The sequence below is a fragment of the Phoca vitulina genome, unplaced genomic scaffold (genome assembly GCF_004348235.1).
Source record: "Phoca vitulina isolate PV1807 unplaced genomic scaffold, GSC_HSeal_1.0 scaffold8, whole genome shotgun sequence".
Taxonomy (NCBI): domain Eukaryota; kingdom Metazoa; phylum Chordata; class Mammalia; order Carnivora; family Phocidae; genus Phoca; species Phoca vitulina.
Window position 1 is genome coordinate 36,453,950 of NW_022589711.1, and position 22,621 is coordinate 36,476,570.

The 22,621-nt window shown below is 41.5% G+C and overlaps 1 protein-coding gene and 1 long non-coding RNA gene across 4 annotated transcripts in view; one reads left to right on the forward strand and one right to left on the reverse strand.

Moving 5' to 3' along the window:
- The window catches only part of SIDT1 (SID1 transmembrane family member 1), a 91,185-nt gene that overhangs the window by 49,183 nt on the left and 19,381 nt on the right, over window positions 1-22,621 (forward strand). For all 3 annotated transcript variants that reach the window (XM_032406554.1, XM_032406555.1, XM_032406553.1), the window contains exons 10-16: window positions 5,657-5,700; window positions 16,181-16,252; window positions 17,725-17,870; window positions 18,759-18,832; window positions 19,855-19,921; window positions 21,426-21,499; window positions 22,487-22,610. In XM_032406554.1, the coding sequence (XP_032262445.1) occupies window positions 5,657-5,700; window positions 16,181-16,252; window positions 17,725-17,870; window positions 18,759-18,832; window positions 19,855-19,921; window positions 21,426-21,499; window positions 22,487-22,610 (601 nt within the window). The remainder of the gene's footprint in view (window positions 1-5,656; window positions 5,701-16,180; window positions 16,253-17,724; window positions 17,871-18,758; window positions 18,833-19,854; window positions 19,922-21,425; window positions 21,500-22,486; window positions 22,611-22,621) is intronic.
- Window positions 14,404-22,548, reverse strand: LOC116633830. The gene is made up of 3 exons (XR_004299790.1): window positions 22,395-22,548; window positions 21,152-21,227; window positions 14,404-14,825 (listed from the first exon to the last, which is right to left on the reverse strand). It is a non-coding gene; the product is annotated as an uncharacterized LOC116633830 (long non-coding RNA).

Below are 22,621 nucleotides of genomic sequence, written 5' to 3' on the forward strand. Positions count from 1 at the left end.
CCACCACTCCAGTAACCCTCAGTTTGTTTCCTGAGATTAAGAATTCCTCGTATCAGTGAGGTCATATGATACATGTCTTTCTCTGATTGACTTATTTCGCTCAGCATAACACTCTCCAATTCCGTCCACGTCTGGATATATGTTCTCTTATTCATTTCTCCCAACCACCCTGCCAGACATTGAGTTCAAACTGCACAATCCTGAGAGTATTCATCCTTCCCTTGATTCTTGTATTGGTTATCTATGGCCACGATAATGCTACATAAAAATCAACCATAAAAACTCCAATAGCATACAGCAATAAATATTTAAGTTTACTTACAAATCTCTGGGTCAGCCAGATGCTGCTGCTAATCCAGACTGGGCTCAGAGATCTCAGTTGGGTGTGGTCATAGAGTACAATCACCCGGCAGGTCAGCTAGGAGCTGGCTCTTCTAGACCAGCCTCAGCAGCACTTGGTCTCTCAAATTCCCTCAGGCTGGCCCTGGCTTATTGTATCTCCAAGAAAGATGGCAGAAGAGTGCAAGGCCTCCTTAAGACGTAGGTTCAGCAGTGGCATGATATCACTTCTCCTTTCTATTAGTCAAAACAAGTCATGAGGCCAGCCTAGATTCAAGAGGTGAAGATACAGACTCCAACTTTCGATTTAAGGAGCTGAATACAAGAGGACATGTAGCCATTTTGTAATCAATCTGGCATAGTTCTCATTTACTATTTTCTCCTTTGCTCATGGGATACTGCCTGCCTCAGCCTAGTTTTCTAAATCATTTAACTCCTCTACTGAAGAATTTTGTCAGCTCCAAAACCTACAGCAAATGTAGGTTAAAGCCTGTTAGTACAAACACATCATCTTTTATGAGTCCATGTAATTGCTTGCCAGTTAATATCACTAGGATTGTTTTAAAAAGGGACTTCAACAAGCATTGGCGAGGATGTAGAGAAAAAGAACCCTCATGCACTGTTGGCGGGAATGCAACCTGGTGCAGCCACTGTGAAAAACAGTATGGAGATTTCTCAAAAAGTTAAAAATAGAACTACCCTATGATCCAGTAATTGCACTACTGGGTATTTACCCAAAAAGTGCAATAGCATTAATTAAAGAGTATTATGCTAAATGAAATAAGTCAGTCAGAGAAAGACAAAGACCATATGACTTCACTCAAGTGTGGAATCTAAGAAACAAAACAAATGAGCAAAGGGAGGGGGGAGAAAGAAAGACAGACAAACCAAGAAACAGACTCTTAACTATAGAGAACAAACAGGGTTACCAGAAGGAAGGTGGGTGGGGGGAATTGGTGAAACAGGTGAAGGGGATTAAAGAGCGCACTCACCATCATGAGCACTGGGTAAGGTATAGAATTGTTGCATCATTATATTGTACACCTGAAATTAATATAACACTGTGTTAACTATACTGGAATTAAAATTTTAAACTTTTTTTTTTTTTAAAAAGAGACTTTGCCAAAGCCTCATTTGCCAGCTAGAACAGGTGGGCCAAATTGTAACTGCTCTCCTTAATAATATGCTTTGTTCATTCAACAAATATTTAGTTATCATTTCCTATGTGCCAGGCTCTGTCCCAGAGTTTAGGGATGCAGTGGCGAACAAGACAGTCTAGATCCCTGCTCTAATAGAGTTTATATTGTACAGAGGAGAAACACATAAGCAAGCAAGCAATTAATAAAGCAAATAATTTCAGCTAGTGACAGAAAAAAAACAAACAAACACTGTAGTGTGATAGAGAATGGTTGGATTGGGGAAGCTACTTTAGATTTGATTTGTTCAGCAAGGAAGATCTCTCAGAAGCAAGACTTTAATAGCAAGAAGGAGCCAGCCATGTGAGGATGGGGGGAGACAGTGGCCCAGACAGAGAACAATAGCAAAGGCCCTGAGGCAGGGATGAGTTTGCTGTGTCTAGGAAAAAAAGAGCTATGAAGAGAAGTTCTTCCACCAAACATACCAGGATCAGGAGTGTACAACTTCTAGAGTAGCCGTCTGAAAGTTAAGAGCATATACCAAAGCATAAGCATGTCTAGCCCCTAACTTTCCTCCTCCCTGACTCCAACCTCACATCCAAAAGAGAGGCTCATTTGACATAGGACAGTAATTCACATTTCAATGTTTGACAGACATTTCTAAATGATATACCTGGCTTTTTTAGTAATAGCTTCACTGAGACATAATTCACAGATCATAAAATTCACCCTTTTAAAGTATACAGTTCAATGGTTTTTAGTATATTCACTGTTGCAACAACCATCACCACTAATTTTCATCACCTCCAAAAAGAAACTGAGTTCATCCAGATTATAGGATATGAGATTGATATACAAAAACCAATTGTATTTCTGTACACTAGCAATGAACAATCCAAGCATAAAATTAAGAAAACATTTCCATTTTCAATAGTATCAAAAATAATAAAATACTTGGGGCGCCTGGGTGACTCAGTCAGTTGAGTGTCTGATTCTTGGTTTTGGCTGAGATCATGATCTCAGGGTCCTGGGATCCAGCCCCACATGGAGGGGGGTGGGTCCTCGCTCAGCAGGGAGTCTGCTTGAGGATTCTCTCTCTCCCTCTCCCCTCTCCACCCTGCTCGCTCGCTCTCTCTAAAATAAAAAAAATATATTTTTAAAAAAATAAAATACTTAAGAATAAATTCAACAAATTAAATATAAGATTTGTACACTGAAAATGACAAAACATCCTTGAAAGAAATTAAAGAGGACCTAAATAAATGGAATGATATCCCACGTTCATGGTTTGGAAGACTGAATATTATTAAGATGGTGTAGTAAAATAATGGCCCCCAAAAGATGACCACATCCTAATATCCAGAACCTGTGAACATGTTACTTTACATGGCAAAAAGAGATTTTACGGATGTGATAAAATTATGGAGATTGTTCTGGATTATCCATGTGGGTATAATCTAATCACAAGGGTCCTTGTAAGAGGGAAGCAGTGGGTCAAGGGCAGAAGGAGGAGGTGTGATGATGGAAGCAGAGATTGGAGCAGTGCACTTTGAAGGTAGAGGAAGGGGCCACGAGTAAGGAGTGGAGGCAGCCTTTAGGAGCTAGACAAAGCAAGGAAAAGGGTAATCCCCCAGGATACCAGGATAACCAGGAGCCCCTAGAAGGAATACAGCCCTGTCTGCTACCTTGATTTTAGCCACATAAGACACAGTTTGGAATTCTGACATTCAGAACTATAAGATAATAAATTTGTATTATTCTAAGCCACTAAGTTTGTGATAATTTGTTATAGCAGCAACAGAAACTAAAACACATGGTTATACTCCCCAAATTGATCTACAGTAGATCCAAAACAATCCCTATCAAAGTCTCAGCTGACCTTCTTACAGAAACTGACAAACTGATCCTAAAATTCCTAGGGAAATGCAAGGGACCCAGAATAGGTAAAATAGTCATAAAAAAAAAAAAAAAAAAAAAAGAACAAAACTGGAGGTCTTACACTTCCTATCAAAACTTACTACAAAGCTATATAATCAAAACTCTGGCACTGACATGTGGAAAGACATATAAATCGACAGAACAGAATTGAGAGTTCAGAAATAAACCCTTACATTTATGATCCTATTTTTGACAAGGGTACCAAGACAATTCAATGGAAAAAGAATATCCTTTTCAACAAATGTTGTTGAGACAACTGAGTATCAACCTGAAAAAGAACAAAGTTTGAACAAGGGGTGCCTGGCTGGCTCAATCAGAAGAGCACGTGACTCTTGATCTCTGGGTCATGAGTTCAAGGCCCACATTGGGTATAGAGATTACTTAAAAAATAAAATCTTTTTAAAAAAATTAACTCAGAACAAAGTTCCAAATATAAGAGCTAAATCAATAAAACTTCAGAAGAAAACAGAGGTGTAAATCTTTTGTGACCTTGGATTAGGCAATACTTTCTTAGATGGGACACCAGAAGCACAGGTAACAAAAGAAAAAAAAAATAGATAAATTATACTTCATCAAAATTAAAACTTTCGTGCTTTTTAAAAAATGTTTTTAAAGATTTTATTTATTTATTTGAGAGAGAGAGCACAAGCAGGAGGAGCAGCAGAGGGAGAAGCAGGGAGCCTGATGCGGGGCTTGATCCCAGGATCCTGGGATCATGACCTGAGCTGAAGGCAGACGCTTAACGACTGAGCCACCCAGAGGCCCCTGTGCTTTTTTTTTTTAAAAGATTTATTTATTTTATTTTAGAGAGAGAGAACAGGAGAGAGAAGGGCAGAAGGAGAGAGAATCTCAAGCAGACTCCCCACTGAGCACAGAACCCAACACGGGGCTTCATCTCTCAATCCTGAGATCACGACCTGAACTGAAACCAAGAGTCAGGTGCTTAACCAACTGTGCCACCCAGGCACCCCAAAACTTTTGTACTTTTAAAGGGCCTATCAAGGAAGTGAAAATACAACACACAAAACTGGAGAAAATGTTTGCAACTCATATATCCGTTAAGAGTCTAGTATCCACACTATATAAAGAATTCTTATAAGCCAATGATACAAAGAAAAGTAAACAAAATGGGCAAAAGGTTTGAATAGCTATTTATCCAAAGAAGATATACAAGTGGCCAGTAAGCATATGAAAACATGTTCAACATCATTAGCCATCAGGGAAATGCAAATCAAGAAAACAATTAGATATCATTTCTTATCCACTAGGTTGACTGTAATTTTTAATGGAAAACAACAAGAGTTGGTAAAGACGTGCAGAAATTGAAACCTTATACAATGCTAGTAGGAAAATAAAATAGTTCCTGATACAATGCTACTGTGGAAAAGTTTGAAAAAAAAATACATAGTGTTACCTCATACCCAACACTTCCGTACGTAGGTATACCCAAGAGAATTTAATACATGTATCCACACAAAAACTTGTACACAAATGTTCATAGCAGTGTTATTCATGATAGCCAAAACATGGAAACAACCAAATGTCCATCGAATGTAAACAAATAAATTAAACATGGTGTATCCATACAAAGGAATATTATTCAATCATAAAAGACTGATGTATTGATTCATGCTACCACATAGATGAACCTTGAAAGCATTATGCTTAATGAATGAAGCCAGTCAAAAAAGACCACAGATAGTATGAGTTATATGAAATTTCCAGAATAGGCAAATTTATAGAGACAGAAAGTAGATTTGTGGTTGTCAGAAATGTATAGAAGTGGGTATTAGGGAGTGACTGCTAATAGGTTTTTAATTTGGGGGGTGATGAAAATGTTCTGGAATTAGATAATAGTGATTGTTGCACAGTTTTGTGGACATACTAAAATTCATTGAAATATGCACATTAAAGGGTGAATTTTATGATGTGTGAATTATCTGAAAATAAAATAATCTGAAAATAGATTAATGAATTTATGTATGTAGATACATGCCTGGGAGTGGAATTGGGCCATACAGTAAGCCTATGTTTAACTTTCTGAGGAACTGCCGAAGTTTTCCAAAGTGGCTACACCATTCTACAGTCCCGCCAGCAACGTATCAGAGGTCCAGTTTCTCCACATGCAAAGCCTCATTTTTAAGAGATCCTAGCAGACAATCTGCAACAAAGTCTATGGGGAATAAATGTAAAATGCTGAGGTTTTCACTGTCTTAGAATCATGTGTGTGTGCTTGTTTATAGGTTTAAAAGAAAATCCATCGATGGAAGCTTTGGTTCCAGTGATGGTAAGAAAAACCCCTGGTTTCAAATTCAAATGATATCGAGTATTTGTCAACATCCCATTTGTACTTCTTTTGTCTCTCTGCCTTTCATAATTTCCAAACCCTCCCTTGGTACCTATCCCACAGAGTAATCTAATCAGCAGTCTTTCTAGAGAAAGCAGAGCTAGTGAGAACCAGTTTTCATAGTTGGTAATTACTGAGATATGGAGCTCATACTAAGAACCTTTGCTCGGAGTATCCCTTGCAGTTACCCATAGCCCATTTATCAGCCATTCATCTTTTTTTTAAAGTTTAATCTTTTCTAGGATGTAAATTGTTATCCCCAAACTGACTTGTGAACAATAAGAATTTATTGTGTCAACTCTAATACAAAGTTCACTTTTCCCAAATTGAGATAGAGGTTTTTTTGTTCAAGTAGCTAAAAACCTGAAATATTTGAGACTAATTAGTGTAATAAAGAGTATAATACTTCGGGAAATCCAGAGTAACTGATTATTCAAATATAGTAATATGCCCTTTCCTCCAGTTTGATAATTTGAACAAAGGAATTCGATGAGCTGATCTTTTTATCAAAACTTGAAAAAATTTAAATGTCCTCATTTTTTTAACTGAGAAATAATTGACAAGTAACACTGTATAAGTTTCAGGTGTACAACCAAATGATTTGATATTTGTATATATTGCAAAACGATCACCATGATAAGTCTAGTTAACACTCATCACCACACACAGTTATAATTTTTTTTTCTTCTGATGAGAACTTTTAAGATCTACTCTCTTAGGAACTTTCAAATATACAGTACAGTAGCACTAACTATAGTCACCAGGTGGCACCTTGTATCCCCAGGAGTTATTTATCTTATAACTGAAGCTTATACCTTTTGTAAATGTCCTCATTTTTGAAAAGTCTAAATCAGTGTGAGATAGTGTTCATAAGTTCTTTGGCATATAGTGCTTATTTGGAAAAGGAATGGTGAAATGACACTTGATTTTTAAGTCACATGCAGCAGATGTTTAGTTCTGTGTTTTCTGTACTTAAATGAGCCCACAGAATATTAGAAAGACACAAACTGATCCCCTGCCCACCCAGCAGGAACATTTCTCACTCTGCTGGAGGGCTGCTTCTCCTGCCATTCTTTGATTTTTTGTCTTCCTCAATGCCAGCATGTTTATTTTTCCAGCCACCCGGGCAATTGGTTTTGATAACATTCAACTAGCAGTATGAAAGACTGTGAAAGGACACCTGCTCTAGGGTCTTTAAAATCCAAAGTCCTACTTTCCCTTGTATTCATAAAATGTGTAAATGAATTTGTCTTCTCTCTGGATCTCATCCTTTTTCTTCTAGTGCTCTCCAAGTTTTGCTCTTATTTTAGGTCTCAGTTGAACTTAGAAAGCCTGATTAGTTGGATCCCATTGGTGCTCTGTGAAAGGATGGTCTGTTATTTTTATTCTATGAGTGAAGACATTTTATTATTGTAATGATAATTCAAGGGATTTCTGTGTTCAGAAGAGTTTCCTGAACAGTGAAGTGTAGGTGGACAGAGCTGAGACTTTAGCCAGATCATTGTCCAAGATCAAGAAGGCTCTGAAAATTAAGAGCTATGGGGGCGCCTGGGTGGCTCAGTTGGTTAAGCGACTGCCTTCAGCTCAGGTCATGATCCTGGAGTCCCGGGATCGAGTCCCGCATCGGACTCCCTGCTCAGCGGGGAGTCTGCTTCTCCCTCTGATCCTCCCCCTCTCATGCTCTCTGTCTCCCATTCTCTCTCTCAGATAAATAAATAAAAAATAAAAAATAAAATAAAATAAAATAATGAAAATTAAGAGCTATGGGCACCCTTCAGGCGGCAAGCAGAAATGAATGAATGAGAAGAAAGAAAGAAAGAAAGAAAGAAAGAAAGAAAGAAAGAAAGAGAGAGAGAGAGAAAGAAAGAAAGAAAAAAGAAAGAGAGAAAGAAAGAGGAAAGGAAGGAAGGAAGAGAGAAAGAGGAAGTGAGGGAGAAAGAAAGACAGAGGGAGGGGGAGAAGGGAGGGAAGAAGGTGGGGAGGGAGGAAGAAAGAGTAAAGATGCATCAGTTAGGATTCACATGGTTGCAAATAACAACAAAATAGATCTCAAAACATGCTTAAACAGTAAAGGGGCTCCTCTCCTTGCAAGTTGAGCAGAAGGGTGGGCTTTAGGGTTAACTGAGTCTGGTGGCCCTGGTCCTTTTCCCCGCCATTCCCTCGACTCTGCTTTACTTCCAGTGCTGGTGGTGAGGTGAATTAGCTTGACACCCTCACCTGACCAATGTCCAAAAGGAAGGACTTTTTCAGAAGCACCCAGTAACTTCTCATGTTTCACTGGTGTAGAGCAGGTCATTTACTTATTGTTAAATCAGTCACTGCAAAGGAGTAGATTTACCTACAGATCAATCAAGCCTACTTACAGAACTAGGATGAGATCATCTTCCCCTAAGACCTGTGTTTCTCAAACTCCACATTATTGACATTACAGGCCAGATAATTCTTTGTTGTTAGGGACTGTCCTGTGCACTGTAGGATGTTTAACTGCATTCTTCACCTCTACCTACTAGAAACCACTAGTACACTCCATCCTCGTGACAACTAAAAATGTCTCCAGACATTGCCAAATGTCCTCCTGGGGGCAAAATGCCCCCCCACCTCTACCCCCCAACTGAGATTATCTGACTTAAACACACGGACTGCCAGGTGAGGATACCTGAATGAAATCCCAGCTTAGTTAGGAAGTAGGGAATAGGATTTTTCACCACAAAGGCTTTGAAATAGGGAGAATCAGGAGCCTTTGTTATGCAGACAGGCTGTATCAGAAAGATGGTATATGACAACAAGTGAGACAAGACCTAGATGCTGAAGACAAGAACAGAGAAGACACACTCTCCCCTAGGAAAGAACCAGTTAGCAACTCTTTTAAGCACATCAAAGGGAGCATTGAGAAACCAGCCTGGACCAAGAGACAGAAGCAAGTGAGGGACACTATTTAGCTGAAAGCTAAGGTGAGACATTTCAGGGGAGGAACCTTTGCCAAGGAGCAAGGATACAGAAATGCCTTTCTCTCCCAAGGGCCAGGATCCCTGTAACTATGGCGGCTACAGGAAGATCAGTGGAGCTCAGAGCTACAGGGCATGCCCTGGGGGCTGGTAGCCACAGAAAATGCTAGAAGCAGTGTCTGAAAGGGAAGGAGGATCCCATTAGACTTGGCATGGTGTCCCGCTCAAATCAATGTGGACCTAGACATCTGAAAGGGAGAGGTCAAATGCTACCACAACAAGAAGATGAGGCAAGGAAAACTCTTGCAAAAGAGAAGAAGCCCACTTCACTCAGCCCAGTAGGATGGTGGGAGGAAGATAGCAGGGGGGTGGGGGTAATGAGAAAGTGACCAGGTGAGCATGACTTGGATTTCTTCCTCTAGATGCTGAAATCTGGAAGTGTGGTCATGGAGTATTGATAGGTTAAAAGGAATGCCAAAACAGAGATTTTACCCAGCTTGTCATTGGGGACTTGGGATGCCTGTCTTTTTTTTTTCCCTCACAAACATTGTCTTTAATAGATAAGCTTAACATTAGTGGCAAATTTTAATAGAATAGAAAAGCTTCACATATATTGTTTATACATATATATAAGTATATATATATTTTTAAGATTTTACTTATTTACTTGTCAGAGAGAGAAAGCACAAGCAGGGGGAGTGGCAGAGAGAGAGGGAGAAGCAGACTCCCCACGGAGCAGAGAGCCCAATGCGGGACTCGATCCCAAGACCCTGGGACCATGACCTGAGCCAAAGGCAGATGCTTAACCAACTGAGCCACCCAGGTGTCCCTGTTTATATTTAAAGTTTATTTATCTTTCTGAAGAGAGAAGCTCTAAAACTAACATGCACTGAGAAGGCAGGCCAGCTCTGACGCCTGGAGGACCAGGAACCTGCTCCCCTGTACACTATCCAGGTGGAGGGGGACGGTGAACCAAGGCCCTTGCCTGCTCTTCCCAGCAGAGAGAGTTCCAGTAGCTCTCCCACCATTGGTGGAGTTCTAAGGCTGGATCTTTTCTATTCTAGTTGCCCTTTTAAACCATGGCTTTTGTCTGTGCCCCAAGGCAGACAAAGCTGCTCACGGTCCCTCAGAACTATCCCTTCCACAGCAGTTCCTACAGGGCCCTTCGTTAGCACGTCTTTATTTTTCTTGCTCTTCTATCTTTAGTTGTGCAGAAGCTGCTCAGTCAGCCCTCAGTTCTTCAGGAGGAATTGCTCTATAAATAGGTGTAGATTTGGTGTGTCCGTGGAGGAGGTGAGTTCAGTGTCTTCCCACGTTGCTGTCTTGGACTGGAACTCTCTCCTCAACTTTTGAAACTTTGGGGATAGGTAGCCTATTGGCATAAAACTGAAATTTCTGGGCAGTGAGTTCGCATCATTTCTGACTCCCTCTTCAGCTTCCAACCTCCTGAGTCCAGAGACAGAAGAAGGCAGGACGATTATAAATATGAAGTCCCTGAAAGATCCAAACATGCTCAAAATGAAGTTTTCCTCCTCACACTGAGCACTTAACATAAAAAGCCAGCATGCAAGCATATCTTATTCAATGTTAGTAAACAGATGGCAAAGGGTTCATGCTCCGAAAAAAAGATGCCAGGACAAGTTTCTTCATTAAGATGAGCTCATTCACAACTTTATATGTTTACTTCTTCCCACCCAGAACATCTTGGTCTGTCCTATAAACTGATATTTTGTGTTTAATTATTTCTAAATACCATAGAGTTAAATATAAATATAACTCCCCTTCTGGGAGCATCAAGTATATTTGAAGTTCGGGAGATGACGCTTTGGTTTTTTGCAGTCAGTGAAGGCCTTAGACGTTAGAAAAATTAATAGAATACCGTTATCCCGTGTTGGCCAATCTCATATTTAAACTGTGCCTATAGAAGTCCACAAAGTTCAAACATCTTTGTGTTTTGTATTGCCCATGAAAATCCTGATGTTCTTGTCCATCATAGAACCACTGGTGTTGCAGATGAGCCAGAGCTGAGTATCGAAGTCAGTAACACATCCAAGTCTGAACAGACCCACCCAGCTGGCTTTTGCTTTTTAATGAAGTTTCACCTAACAAAACAGTGATTGTTTTTGTTTGCTCGCTTGCTTTGATTTTAGCTTTTGTGTTTTTTTCTCCTTTGTTTACACCCACAAAAACATTGCTTCCCACAAACCATTTCAACCTCCTACCATAACCAAACTCAAGCATTTTCCTATGCACACTTCTACTTCTCATAGCAGAGGGCTTCTCAGTAACACCAAAATGCCAAAAATTCTGGGTTTTATGATTTTAGTGTCATTCTGCACTTACTATTTACACATCTAATATTTTTTTAATTACAACTTTATAAAAGGACATAGGTTAATGGTTAAAAAGAGGGAGCTTAAATCTACAGATTTGATCCCTATCAAAATACAGCATTTTTCACAGAACTAGAATAAATAATCCTAAAATTTGTATGGAACCACAAGAGACCCCAAATAGCCAAAGCAGTCTTGAAAAAGATGAACAAAACTGGAGGTATCACAATTGCAGATTTCAAGATATACTACAAAACTGTAGTGATCAAAAGAGTATGGTACTAGCACAAAAATAGACACATAGATCAATGGGACAGGATAGAGGACCCAGAAATAAGCCCACACTTTTATGGTCAATTAATCTACAGCAAAAGAGGCAAGAATATACAATGGGAAGGAAAAAGACAGTCTCTTCAACAAATGGTGCTGGAAAAACTGGACATTCATGCAAAAGAATGAAACTGAACCACTGTCTTCTTACGCCATACACAAAAATAAACTCGAAATAGATTAAAGACCTAAATGTGAGACCTAAAACCATAAAACTTCTAGAAGAAAACATAAGCTGTAATCTCTTTGACATCAGCCTTAGCAACATTAGATATGTCTCTTCGATCAAGGGAAACAAAAGCAAAAATAAACTAATGGGGCTACACCAAAATAAAAAGTTTCTGCACATCAAATGAAACCATCAACAGAACAAAAAGACAACTTACTGAATGGAAGAAGATATTTGCAAATGATTTATCCAATAAGGAATTTTATCTGAAGTATATAAAGAACCTATATAACTCAACACCAAAAAAACACACACAAATAATCCAATTTAAAAATACGTAGAAGACATGAACAGACATTTTTCCAAAGAAGACATCCGGATGGCCAACAGACACCTGAAAAGATGCTCAACATCAATCATCATCAGGGAAATGCAAATCAAAACCACAATAAGATACCTGTCACACCTGTCAGAATGGCTAACATCAAAAAAGCAAGATATAACAAGTGTCCAACAAGGATATGGAGAAAAAGGAACCCTCATGCACTGTTGGTGGGAATGCAAACTAGTGCAGCTGTTGTGGAAAACAGTATGGAGATTCCTCAAAAAATTGAAAAATAGAATTACCATATAATCCAGTAATTTCTACTGGGTATTTATCCCCCAAAAATGAAAACACTAATTCAAAAAGATATATGTACCCCTATGTTTCTTGCAGCATTATTTATAATAACCAAATTATGGAAGCAGCCCAAGTGTCTATAGGTAGATGAATGAATAAAGAAGATGTGGGGTGTGTGTGTGTGTGTGTGTGTGTGTGTGTGATAGAATATTACTTAGGGGTGCCTGGGTGGCTCAGTCCTTTAAGCGGCTGACTCTGGTTTCGGCTCAGGTCATGATCTCAGGGTGGTGAGATGGAGCCCCACATCCTGTGCCTCAGGATTCTCTCTTTCTCTTTCCCTCTGTCCCTCCCCCTTTACACTCTCTCTCTCTCAAATAGATAAATAAGTCTTTAAAAAAAATACTACTCAGCCATAAAAAAGAATGAAATCTTGCCATTTGCAACAACATGGATGGATCTAGAGGGTATACTGCTAAGTGAAATAAGTCAGTCAGAGAAAGACAAATACCATATGATTTCACTCATATGTGGAATTTAAGGAACAAAGCAGACGAACAAAGAAAAAGAGATGGAAAAAAAAAAAAAAGGCTTTTAAATACAGAAAATAAACTGGTGGTTGCCCGAGGGGAGGTAGGTAGGGTGATGGGTGAAATAGGTGATGGGGAGTAAGAGTACACTTACGATGAGCACTGAGTAATGTACAGAATTGTTGAATCATGTTGTACACCTGGAACTAGTATAACACTGTGTGTTAGTTATACTTGAGTAGAAATTTTTTAAAAAGAGGGAGCTTAAGCATGAAAAGAGAAAAATGTGAAAGACACTGAGGGAAATGTAAAAGGCTACATCACCTGGGATGAGCCCATCACCATGGTTTCTGTGAGACTCCCCGCAGTGAACTAGACAGAACGAAGATATTAGCATGACCCAATAGAGAATCATCGACAAACAGCAGTAGACAACCTAAAAACAAATGTTGTGCTTAGATACTTCTTTAAAGTATCAGCTTCCTATAGTGGAGATGCAAAGAAGTCTCAACCTCCTTGTCTCTTTTGAAAGATATTCTTGGGCACTCCATGAAAGTAACACCCTTGCTGCCAGACATTCATATTTTGAAGGAAAATCCCTGTATTATTTTTCAGTTAAGAAGATAAGTTTTGGGGGCACCTGGGTGGCTCAGTCAGTTAAGCGTCTGCCCTTCAGCTCAGGTCATGATCCCAGGGTCCTGGGATTGAGCCCCGCATCGGGCTCCCTGCTCAGCGGGGAGTCTGCTTCTCCCTCTGCCTCTGCCCCCCGCGCCCCGTGTTCATGCTCTCTCTCGCTCTCTCTCCCTCCCTCAAATAAATAAATAAAATCCTTTTAAAAAAAGAAGATACGTTTTGGGCGCCTGGGTGGCTCAGTCAGTTAAGCACATGACTCTTGGTTTTGGCTCACGTCATGATCTCAGGGTCATGAGATCGAGCCCCAAGTTGGGCTCCATGCTGGGCGTGGAGCCTGCTTAAGACTCTCCCTTCCCCTCTCCCTCTGACCCTCCCCCTGCTCACACTCACACTCTCTCTCTCCCCCCCCAAAAAGAAGAAGAAAATTTATAACTGAAACCAATACAATGAACCACTCTCCACCCACGATCTGAGGGACTCTGGGCAAATCACTTGATTTCTCAAGTGCCTCCCTTTTGTTATTTTAAAATGGTGATCGTAGTACCCACCTCATAGGGCTGTTGAAAAATTAGAAGAGTAAATTCTTGTAAAGAACTTAAAAGGTGTCTGACATACAGTAAGTTTTCGGTAAACACTAGCCGGTAGTAGTAGGAGTTGTACTAGTAGTCGTAGTAGTACTAGTAGGAGTAGTAGGAGTAGTCATCGTCGTAGTAACAACAATGGGAGCACGAGTTACGGCGGCAGCACTAGCGGTGGCAGGAATAGCACGTGGGATTCGTTATAGTCAGTAGTCGCAGGAGCAGAAGCAGCAACCAAAGCTCTGTGCTGTGACTATGGCCAAATCTGTCCTAGGTCAAAGAGCCAAACTGTACACAACATCTCCACATGACACTGCTATTGCGCACAAAAAAAATTTAATATCTCCTACTTAAGAGTCTGAGAATAGCCTGCTTCTTTGCCTTGAAGTTGGATGAAAAGCTCAGAGGGTCTTGACACCATGTTACATATTTATGGGTGAGCCCAAGAATGGCCAAGGAACATCTGTGTTCTTGAAGTGATAAGAACTAGATCAAGGAATCCCCAGGCCTGGGGACAGTGCCAGGGAGTCTGCATTCTGAGGGCCTGGGAACAGCCTTGCCCACCAGGAACACCGTGTTAGCCAAAGGCCTTGCCGTCCAGCTGAGCCCACTCTGGCTACGCTACCCAAAGGAGGACGGAAATTGCGTCTCTAAGGCCATCTTTCATCATCTGGCTGAATATTTTGAACTCAGGATTTAATTCTTTTTCTTCATGAAGAAAAGGAATGGACACACCAAGAGTAAAAACCATGATAAAGCCTACAGATTGGCTTGTTTTTAATGTTTTTACTACTCACCAGTGGGAGGAAGTTTAAGAGCTGGATGAAGAGAGTTGGCTGTGACAAATGATGAACTGTTGGAGGCTCTTGGTTCCGTTACACGTGTTACGTACTGGAGCACGAATGTAAGCTATAGCGAAGTGTATTTTCTGTGAAGAAATGGAAATATATTTACAGTGAGGCTATTATAGAATATCCTCAGTTATGTGTCTTCCCTGAAAATATATTTCCCTGCAACAGTATGTGAGACTGACCAGTTAAGTCACAGACTTTTTTTTGCCTGTAATGTGATACAAGCAACCTCACCTCAGAAGAAAGATCCAATATTGAAATTCCCGCCAGCCTGACAATATCCCAGATCCTTGACAAAGCTCAGGAGGCAGTGAAGAAATATTCTCCTGCATCTCCACAGACGGAGTGTGGCTCCTGGAAGCATTGCAGCATTAAGTCAGTCAGAGAAATGGCCTAGATAAGCTGCTTGTTTGTGGTTTCTCCTCTCCTTGTTCAGCTCTGCCTAATCCTCAGGGGTGGATAAACTCAATGAAGAGCATCTTGTCTGATAACCAAGGAGATGGTCCGGAGATATTTTTCTCTGATACTTGTGCTGGCCTGGCTCCAGATGACACCACCAGACTCAGGAATGAGTTCGCTCCCTGTGCTGCTACAAGGAGTACCTCAATGAAAATGTTTGAGGAACATTATCTTATTCAGTTTTTCTCTCCCTGCCAAGAGGCATTTGGCAACAGATCCAGAAATCTCTCTCAAAATATCTCATATTCTTCCATATCCTTAGCTCAGTTGTCATCATTCATCCCTCCGAGGAGTGCAGCAATGTCCTCCCTATCTGGGCTCATCCGGCCGATAGTCAGGGTACTGCTAAATGCTATTTTAAACACCTCCAAATTATAGTGCTTTCATCAGAGAAGTTTATTTCTATGTTTCCATTCAGTGGCGGCCTTCCTCCAAGTGATTTTAGGACCTCTGCCCCTTTGTTCTTGCGATTCTGCAATCCCTTCAGGCAGGAACCAGAAGATTTTTTTCTCTGTAAGGTGCCAAAGAGCAAATATGTTAGACGTCTCTGTCGCAGCTTCTCAACTCTTCCGCCATAGCCAAAGGCAGCCATAGAAGAACCCAAAGGCTGTGGCTGTGTTTTGATAGAAATTTGTATATGAATACTGAAATTTGAATTTCATGTAATTTTTACCTGTCATGAAATCCTCTTTTGATTTCTTTCCCCAACCATTTATTTTAGTATATGTGCTGCCGAAGCGAGCACAACCATTTAAAAATTTTAAAACCATTCTGACTTTAAGGACCGTACAAAAACAGGTGGCAGGCTAGATTTGGCCCACAGGTCAAGTTTGGTGAGTCTTGTATTATTAGGGTAGAAAGAAAATCAAGTTTAAAATGTTGTGGCCTTATGATTCAAACTACTTAGAGTTGTGTTGTTTTGTTTCGGCAGCTGGACGTAAAGCGTTGGCCTCTTTGTGTTTCTTTCCAACAGGCTCTGGAAATATGGTGGTGTCACATCCCATTGCTGCCAGCACCCCTGAAGGAAGCAATTACGGGGCAATAGGTATTTCCTACAATGAGTCCATTCGTTGAAGTATTTCCTAACTCTCCAGAGAACAGAATACAAAGGGCCCTCCAGCCACTACTGACCAAGAGTGGGCAAGGCAGTCATCATGTAAGACTGTCTTTTCTTTATAAGATGAATTGGTTGGGTGATCTGGAAGGCTCCTTCCAGCTCTAACTCTCTCCAGTTCTGTTCTTCTGTGCCAGCCACACGTGAGCCGAATCCCCTACTGTGGGAAACATCCCGTGGGGATGTTTTCATACCCGGCCTGAGTTTGGGGCATGAACAGTGTGTCAGAGTCAATGTCAGGGAGCCTGACGTCAATTGACGAGCTGTTTCATTCTCAGGTTTCAGTGGAGTAAGGGCGATCAGAAGACTAAGGCTCTGCGGCAGGTGAACATGGCTGTAGCCTGTGTCAGTCGTTCATTCTGGCTAACTTCATAACTGAACCTAGTCATTCACATGGCAACGCCCCAGGGTTCATTGCGTGGCCTGAAAGAGACAGTTCCTGTGGGTCTATGAATGGTTCGCTTAAAATGTCAGGGCAGAGGGGCGGAGAGGCCTTATTCCTGCTCGGGTGGTGCTGTAACGTTGAGAAGCATGTGGGTTTCATGCAGGCTACTTATTTCTGGCTCTGTAAGAACAGGGTTTTGTTGTGGTGGGTTTTTTGGGTTTTTTTTAACACTCTGAACAGAAGAAATAAAGCGGAAGGTAGGCTCAGCTCATGTGCTCATCAAGCTGCGCAAATTCCCATCTGCTCTGGGAAACATTCACGAGAACACAAGGACTCTTCTCCCCGAGAGTGTTGTTCTCATTATATAATCATAGATACGGCATGTGGGGGATTTCGGTGTACAAATACTTTCTCCACGAGCAATGTCTAGCTGCTGGATATGTGTGTGCTTACACGGATATGTGGTAGATGCTATACAAAACTGTGCATGTATATGTTTATATATTTATGTTCATATTTTAAAATATGAAACATGACATATAAGCATAATCTTATTTTTTGCATCCAGATACTTTATCAGAGCAGATGCCTTTATGTTCTTAATATGTATTTGGCCCTAGAGATAGACAATTAGAAGTCCACTGAGGAGGGGGCGCCTGGGTGGCTCAGTCGTTAAGCGTCTGCCTTCGGCTCGGGTCATGATCCCAGGGTCCTGGGATCGAGCCCCGCATCAGGCTCTCTGCTCCGCGGGAAGCCTGCTTCTCTCTCTCCCACTCCCCCCACTTGTGTTCCCTCTCTTGCTGTGTCTCTCTCTGTCAAATAAATAAATAAAATCTTTAAAAAAAAAAAGAAGTCCACTGAGGAGGAATTGAGAGAAAGCACATGTATTGTGGGTAAGGAGTTCATTTTTACCATCACATTTGCAAGAATGAGTCAGCACTGTGCTTTTTTGCAGAGAGGAATGGGCTGCATGGGTCCATCCTAGCTCTGGAAGGCAGCTGAGTTTTCTCCGTTTCAGAGGGGTCAAGTTCCAGTCCTGACAGGCAGATGTCCTCCCCCAATAGTGGGCAGACGTTCCAGTCAGACACAGACAGCTCCGTGGAGGAGAGTGACTTCGACACCTTGCCAGACATTGAGAGTGATAAGAACATCATCCGGACCAAGGTATCTCTGCTTGGCCAAACTCTGGGCAAGGGCAGAAAGTTCAACAGTCAAATACACCTTCAGCAAGCCTCAGTTTCCTTTATTTTTTCCTTTCAAGGGAAAACCAAACTTCCCTGAGGGCTTTTGAGATAAAACATAAGTACAGACTATAAACAATACTCTGCTAATTAGCATTTCTTTCTGGAGGAAGAAAGTGAGAGCATTTAGGAGAACAGAGCATTTTATTCCAGGTCCTCGGGGTCTGGGGGAGCCTGGCTGGCTCAGCCAGAAGAACATGCTACTCTTGATCTCTGAGTTGTAAGTTCAAGCCCCATGTTGGGTGTAGAGATTACTTACATAAATAAAACTTTAAACAACAACAACAGCAACAACGACACCACCACTCAGGGTCTGAGTGGCTGACTGAGGACCATAAAGGAGGAAGGGATCCAGCAAATGGAAGAAAAGATTCACTGAGGGGTATACCTGGGAAAACTCCCTGGTTCTGCACATAACATCCTTCAGGAATAAAGCTCATTTCTTTCTGGCATATATTTATTTTATTGTGTTGTAGCCAGTAAGAGAGATGAAAGTAGATTGCCCAGTTTCAATCCTGTCATTCGAGAACCACACACTGGACATCTCTGAAAACTGAAAACCAGTTCCTGAGATATATGAAGCATTTGAGACTCCCAGTAGTTTTTCCGCATCAGCCGATTCTTAATATTTCAGAGAAAATACTAAGATTTTTACTGAGGTATTGTGAAAAAAAAAATTGAAAGAAAAGTTTTATTAAATGTTTTTAATCCCTAGCGAGGTATTGGATTGAAATTTTGTAAAGCTCTCCTTTGTATCTTCTGCCAAAAAGCCAAGTACAGTTTTGCATTCTCTTTTTATTTGGTATCCTAGGTGTTCCTTTTCCTGTCAGATCTGTCCCGGAAGGACCGGAGAATTATCAGCAAAAAATATAAGATTTATTTTTGGTGAGTAGATGATTGCTAGGACCACAGTTCCCTTGAATAAAATGAAAGTTTTCTTAGTAAAAGCCACAATCACAGCACCAGTTTCCGTTTAATGAGGCAACGGTGTAGATGTTCCGAGAATTCATGCCACATTCCATAAGAAAAACAAAAATAAACTATAAAAGGCAACCAGCCCTAAACTAAATACATACAAAGTAAAAACGAGAATGATGGTAGACTCCCACATGTTTAGGGAGCACACCAAATCCATTTCCAGAAAGACAACATAACAATAACCTGTCACTACCTCCCCTGAGACACACTAAACTGGAGCCTTTATGTTCTTAATATGTATTCTGTCTTCTCACCCAGCCTGGATCTTAGAAGAGCCAGTGATTTCGGGGACTAGAGGTCTACAGCATCTCAGAGTAGCTGGAAACCACCCTGAGAGGAGATGGTACCCCAGCCAGTGATAAATTGCCCTGTGGTAGTCAAGCACCTCCAGATGCATCCTCTCTCCAACCCGAGAGGCTGAGCCACCTGGCAGGAGACACCCCCCCCCCACCCCACACCCTGCACCCTGCACCACCCCCAGAAACCCCAACCTGATGCTGTAATAGCTCTTCCATTCTTTTCTCTGGAAGGACACCCTTTTACTTGGGTACAGACGGTCAAGGGAAGCAAGGGACAGTGGGGGCCCCATGGAATTTCATAGTGGGACCATCATTTTGGAACTAAGAGGTATCTAAGAGAGCCACATCCCTTCATGCGATCCATCTCCCATTACTTACACTCTGATCACTTTCAATCAGACAACATCCTCATCCATGATTTGGGTAAAGCAGAAGCAAGTGTTATTTATAGTTTTACCAATGATTGTAGTTGTGGAACTCTGGAGAGACAGGAACTCTATTAATCAGTTTCTAATTACTTTTACAAGTTAACTAGGGAGTTATGGGGTGGAAGGATTCTTTTTTAAAAAATTGGGCAAAGATTCCATTGGTAATTTGGAAGACTATTTCCTGTTCTTTCTGCCTGCTTAGGAACATCGTCACCATCGCTGTGTTTTATGCACTGCCTGTGATCCAGCTGGTCATCACCTACCAGATAGTAAGTATTACCCAGAAGCCCAGAAGCCCAGCTTTCATACTGCAGGGAGAGATCTTTGCTATGACTTACAGAGAAAAGTATATATCACTTGAGCTCAGTCCAAGTATGAATTTCCCCCTTCAGTTCCAATTGGACTTGTCCATTGCTTCATCTTTGATGGACCTTTATATCCAGTTCCCAATTGTTTTATCACAGAAGGGCTTGGGACCTCTTATATTATTTTGTCACCCAATTTGAAGGTATTGCCTTATGCTCATTCAGTCATAATATCTATCAACTATATCTGCCATTTACCAGGCTGAACTTCTGATTATCAAGGGGTAATGGATAAAGTAAATAAAGTTCCAGACCAAAACAAAGAAACCTGGTGTGTAATTTAGCCTGTGCCCTCTCGTTGAGGGTAAATATTTTTTATAAAACTAAAAACAGCTTTACAAAACCAATAAGATACTCAAATTTAAAAAAATATATAAAATAAGAACTAAAAGTAAAAAAAAAAAAAATAAAGATAATAATTAAAGCATCTTGAGAATCCTCATTACTCTTTCATAGAACCTTGGGGTCCAGATCACTTAAGGACCATCTCTAGCATTTATTACATAAATGTAATACTTAAAAAGGATGAGGCTGGGGGCACCTGGGTGGCTCAGTCGTTAAGCGTCTGCCTTCGGCTCAGGTCATGATCCCAAGGTCCTGGGATCGAGCCCCGCATCGGGCTCCCCGCTCCGCAGGAAGCCTGCTTCTCCTCTCCCACTCTCCCTGCTTGTGTTCCCTCTCTCTCTGTCTCTCTCTGTCTCTCTGTCAAAAAATAAATTAAAAATCTTTAAAATAAAAAATAAATAAATTAAAAGGATGAGGCTGACAGTGTTTCTAAGGCAGTGCCTCTCAAACTGCTGTGCATCAGAATCACCTGGGAAGCTTTTAAATCCTGGTGTCCACGCCGTACCCCATACCAAATTAGATCCAAGTCTCTGAGAGTAGAACCAGGCATCAGTATTGATTAAACCCCAGTGATTCTAATATATAGCCAAGTTTGAAAAGCAATGGTCTAATAATATTTAGCCAATTCCATACTTAATATGGGATGAGGAGAAGGACTTTTATGAGGTTTGGGCACCACTGCTTGTAATCTCAATATTCTCTGAGTACCTCAGGGCCCTGTCAGAAGATAGAGCTGGGAAGGTTCTCAATGATAGAGATGGTGATAAATATAGAAAACTGAACACACACCTCCTCATGTTGACTTGCCCCGTGGTTAGCACTTCCACGCACAGCATGGGACAGCTCCATACCCTTCCACATGCATCTAGAAAATAGAACATATCATGACAGTCCTAATAAGCCTGTGCTATGTGAAGGGGGCAGACGATGACCTGTCCTCGGCTGAGAAGGAACACTGGTTATGTGGCAAATCACTGCGCGCAGTGCCTGCCTTTTGTGATTTCAGGCTGGGCTCAGCAGATGGGGAAACATGCAGCTCCTCTTCTCACTCTTGATTTTGCAGGTGGCAAACACCACGGGCAATCAGGACATATGCTACTACAACTTCCTCTGTGCTCACCCCCTGGGCGTCCTGAGGTGAGCCCCATCCTCTGGTTGCCTGTGAGGCATTTACAGGTTCCTTTCTGGGTGATGCGATGTCAGTTTTTAAAAATACTAAAAACAACCATGGAAAACTACCCCAGTCAAGGGTAAAGAAGGATGAAATCTAGAAGTTTTGAGACCAGATGTGCTCCTCTCGTTCCTGTGTTCCTAAGAATAACCAGCTGAGAAGAGGGCAGAGATGTTTTTGAAAAGAGCAGGTCCCAGCTGTGATGACACTCGTCCGTGAGCGTCATGCGAGTGGCTCCTGTGTTAGTCCATTGAACAACCTCATAAAATAGATAGGATTATTATTACTCCCATTTTCAGATGAAGATGCTAAGGCTTAGAAAGGTAAGGACTTGTTGTGGGAGGTCCCTCGACTGTTAGTGCTGTCAGGACTCGAACCCAGGCCTGCTGCCTCCAAGGCCATGCTCTGCCCACCAGAACATGGTGAAGTGGACAGAGCATTCGCCTGGCAGTTGGAGCCAGGCTTCTTGTCCCAGAAGTAAAGTAGCCTCAGTTTCCTGAAATAAAGCAGCTGGCTATGACCAGCTGACCCTTCACGGTTCCAGAGCTGAATGTTGACACACATAGCATGGGTCCGGCTATGAGAGTTCCCTCTCACGGTGTAGCTGAAACTCTTGGCCAAGCTGCCCATCCTTGGAGCAGCTGTTTGCCAGGATTCATCCCATATCAGTGCCATCAGGATAAGAGAGGCTTGGGTGAGGGTTAGGGAAGCCAATCAGGCATCCCAGAGCGGAAACGGACACATCACAGGCTAGGCATCCTAAAATAAAGGGTGAGGTTAAAGATGATCTCTCATGATTTGCCAGTCATGAAATCTGATGATAGGGCTGGGCAGAAAACATGGAATGCTGAGAGTACTCACTCATTCATGTATTCATTCATGCATTCATTCATTCATTCTCCAAATCTCTGGGATCGCCTGGACTCTCTCATGGTTTCCCTCTCATCTCTTAGTGCCTTCAACAACATTTTCAGTAACCTGGGCTACGTGCTCCTGGGCTTCCTCTTCCTGCTGATAGTCTTGCACCGGGACATTCTCCATCGCAGAGCCCTGGAAGCCAAGGACAGGTTTGCCATGGTGAGGAGAGG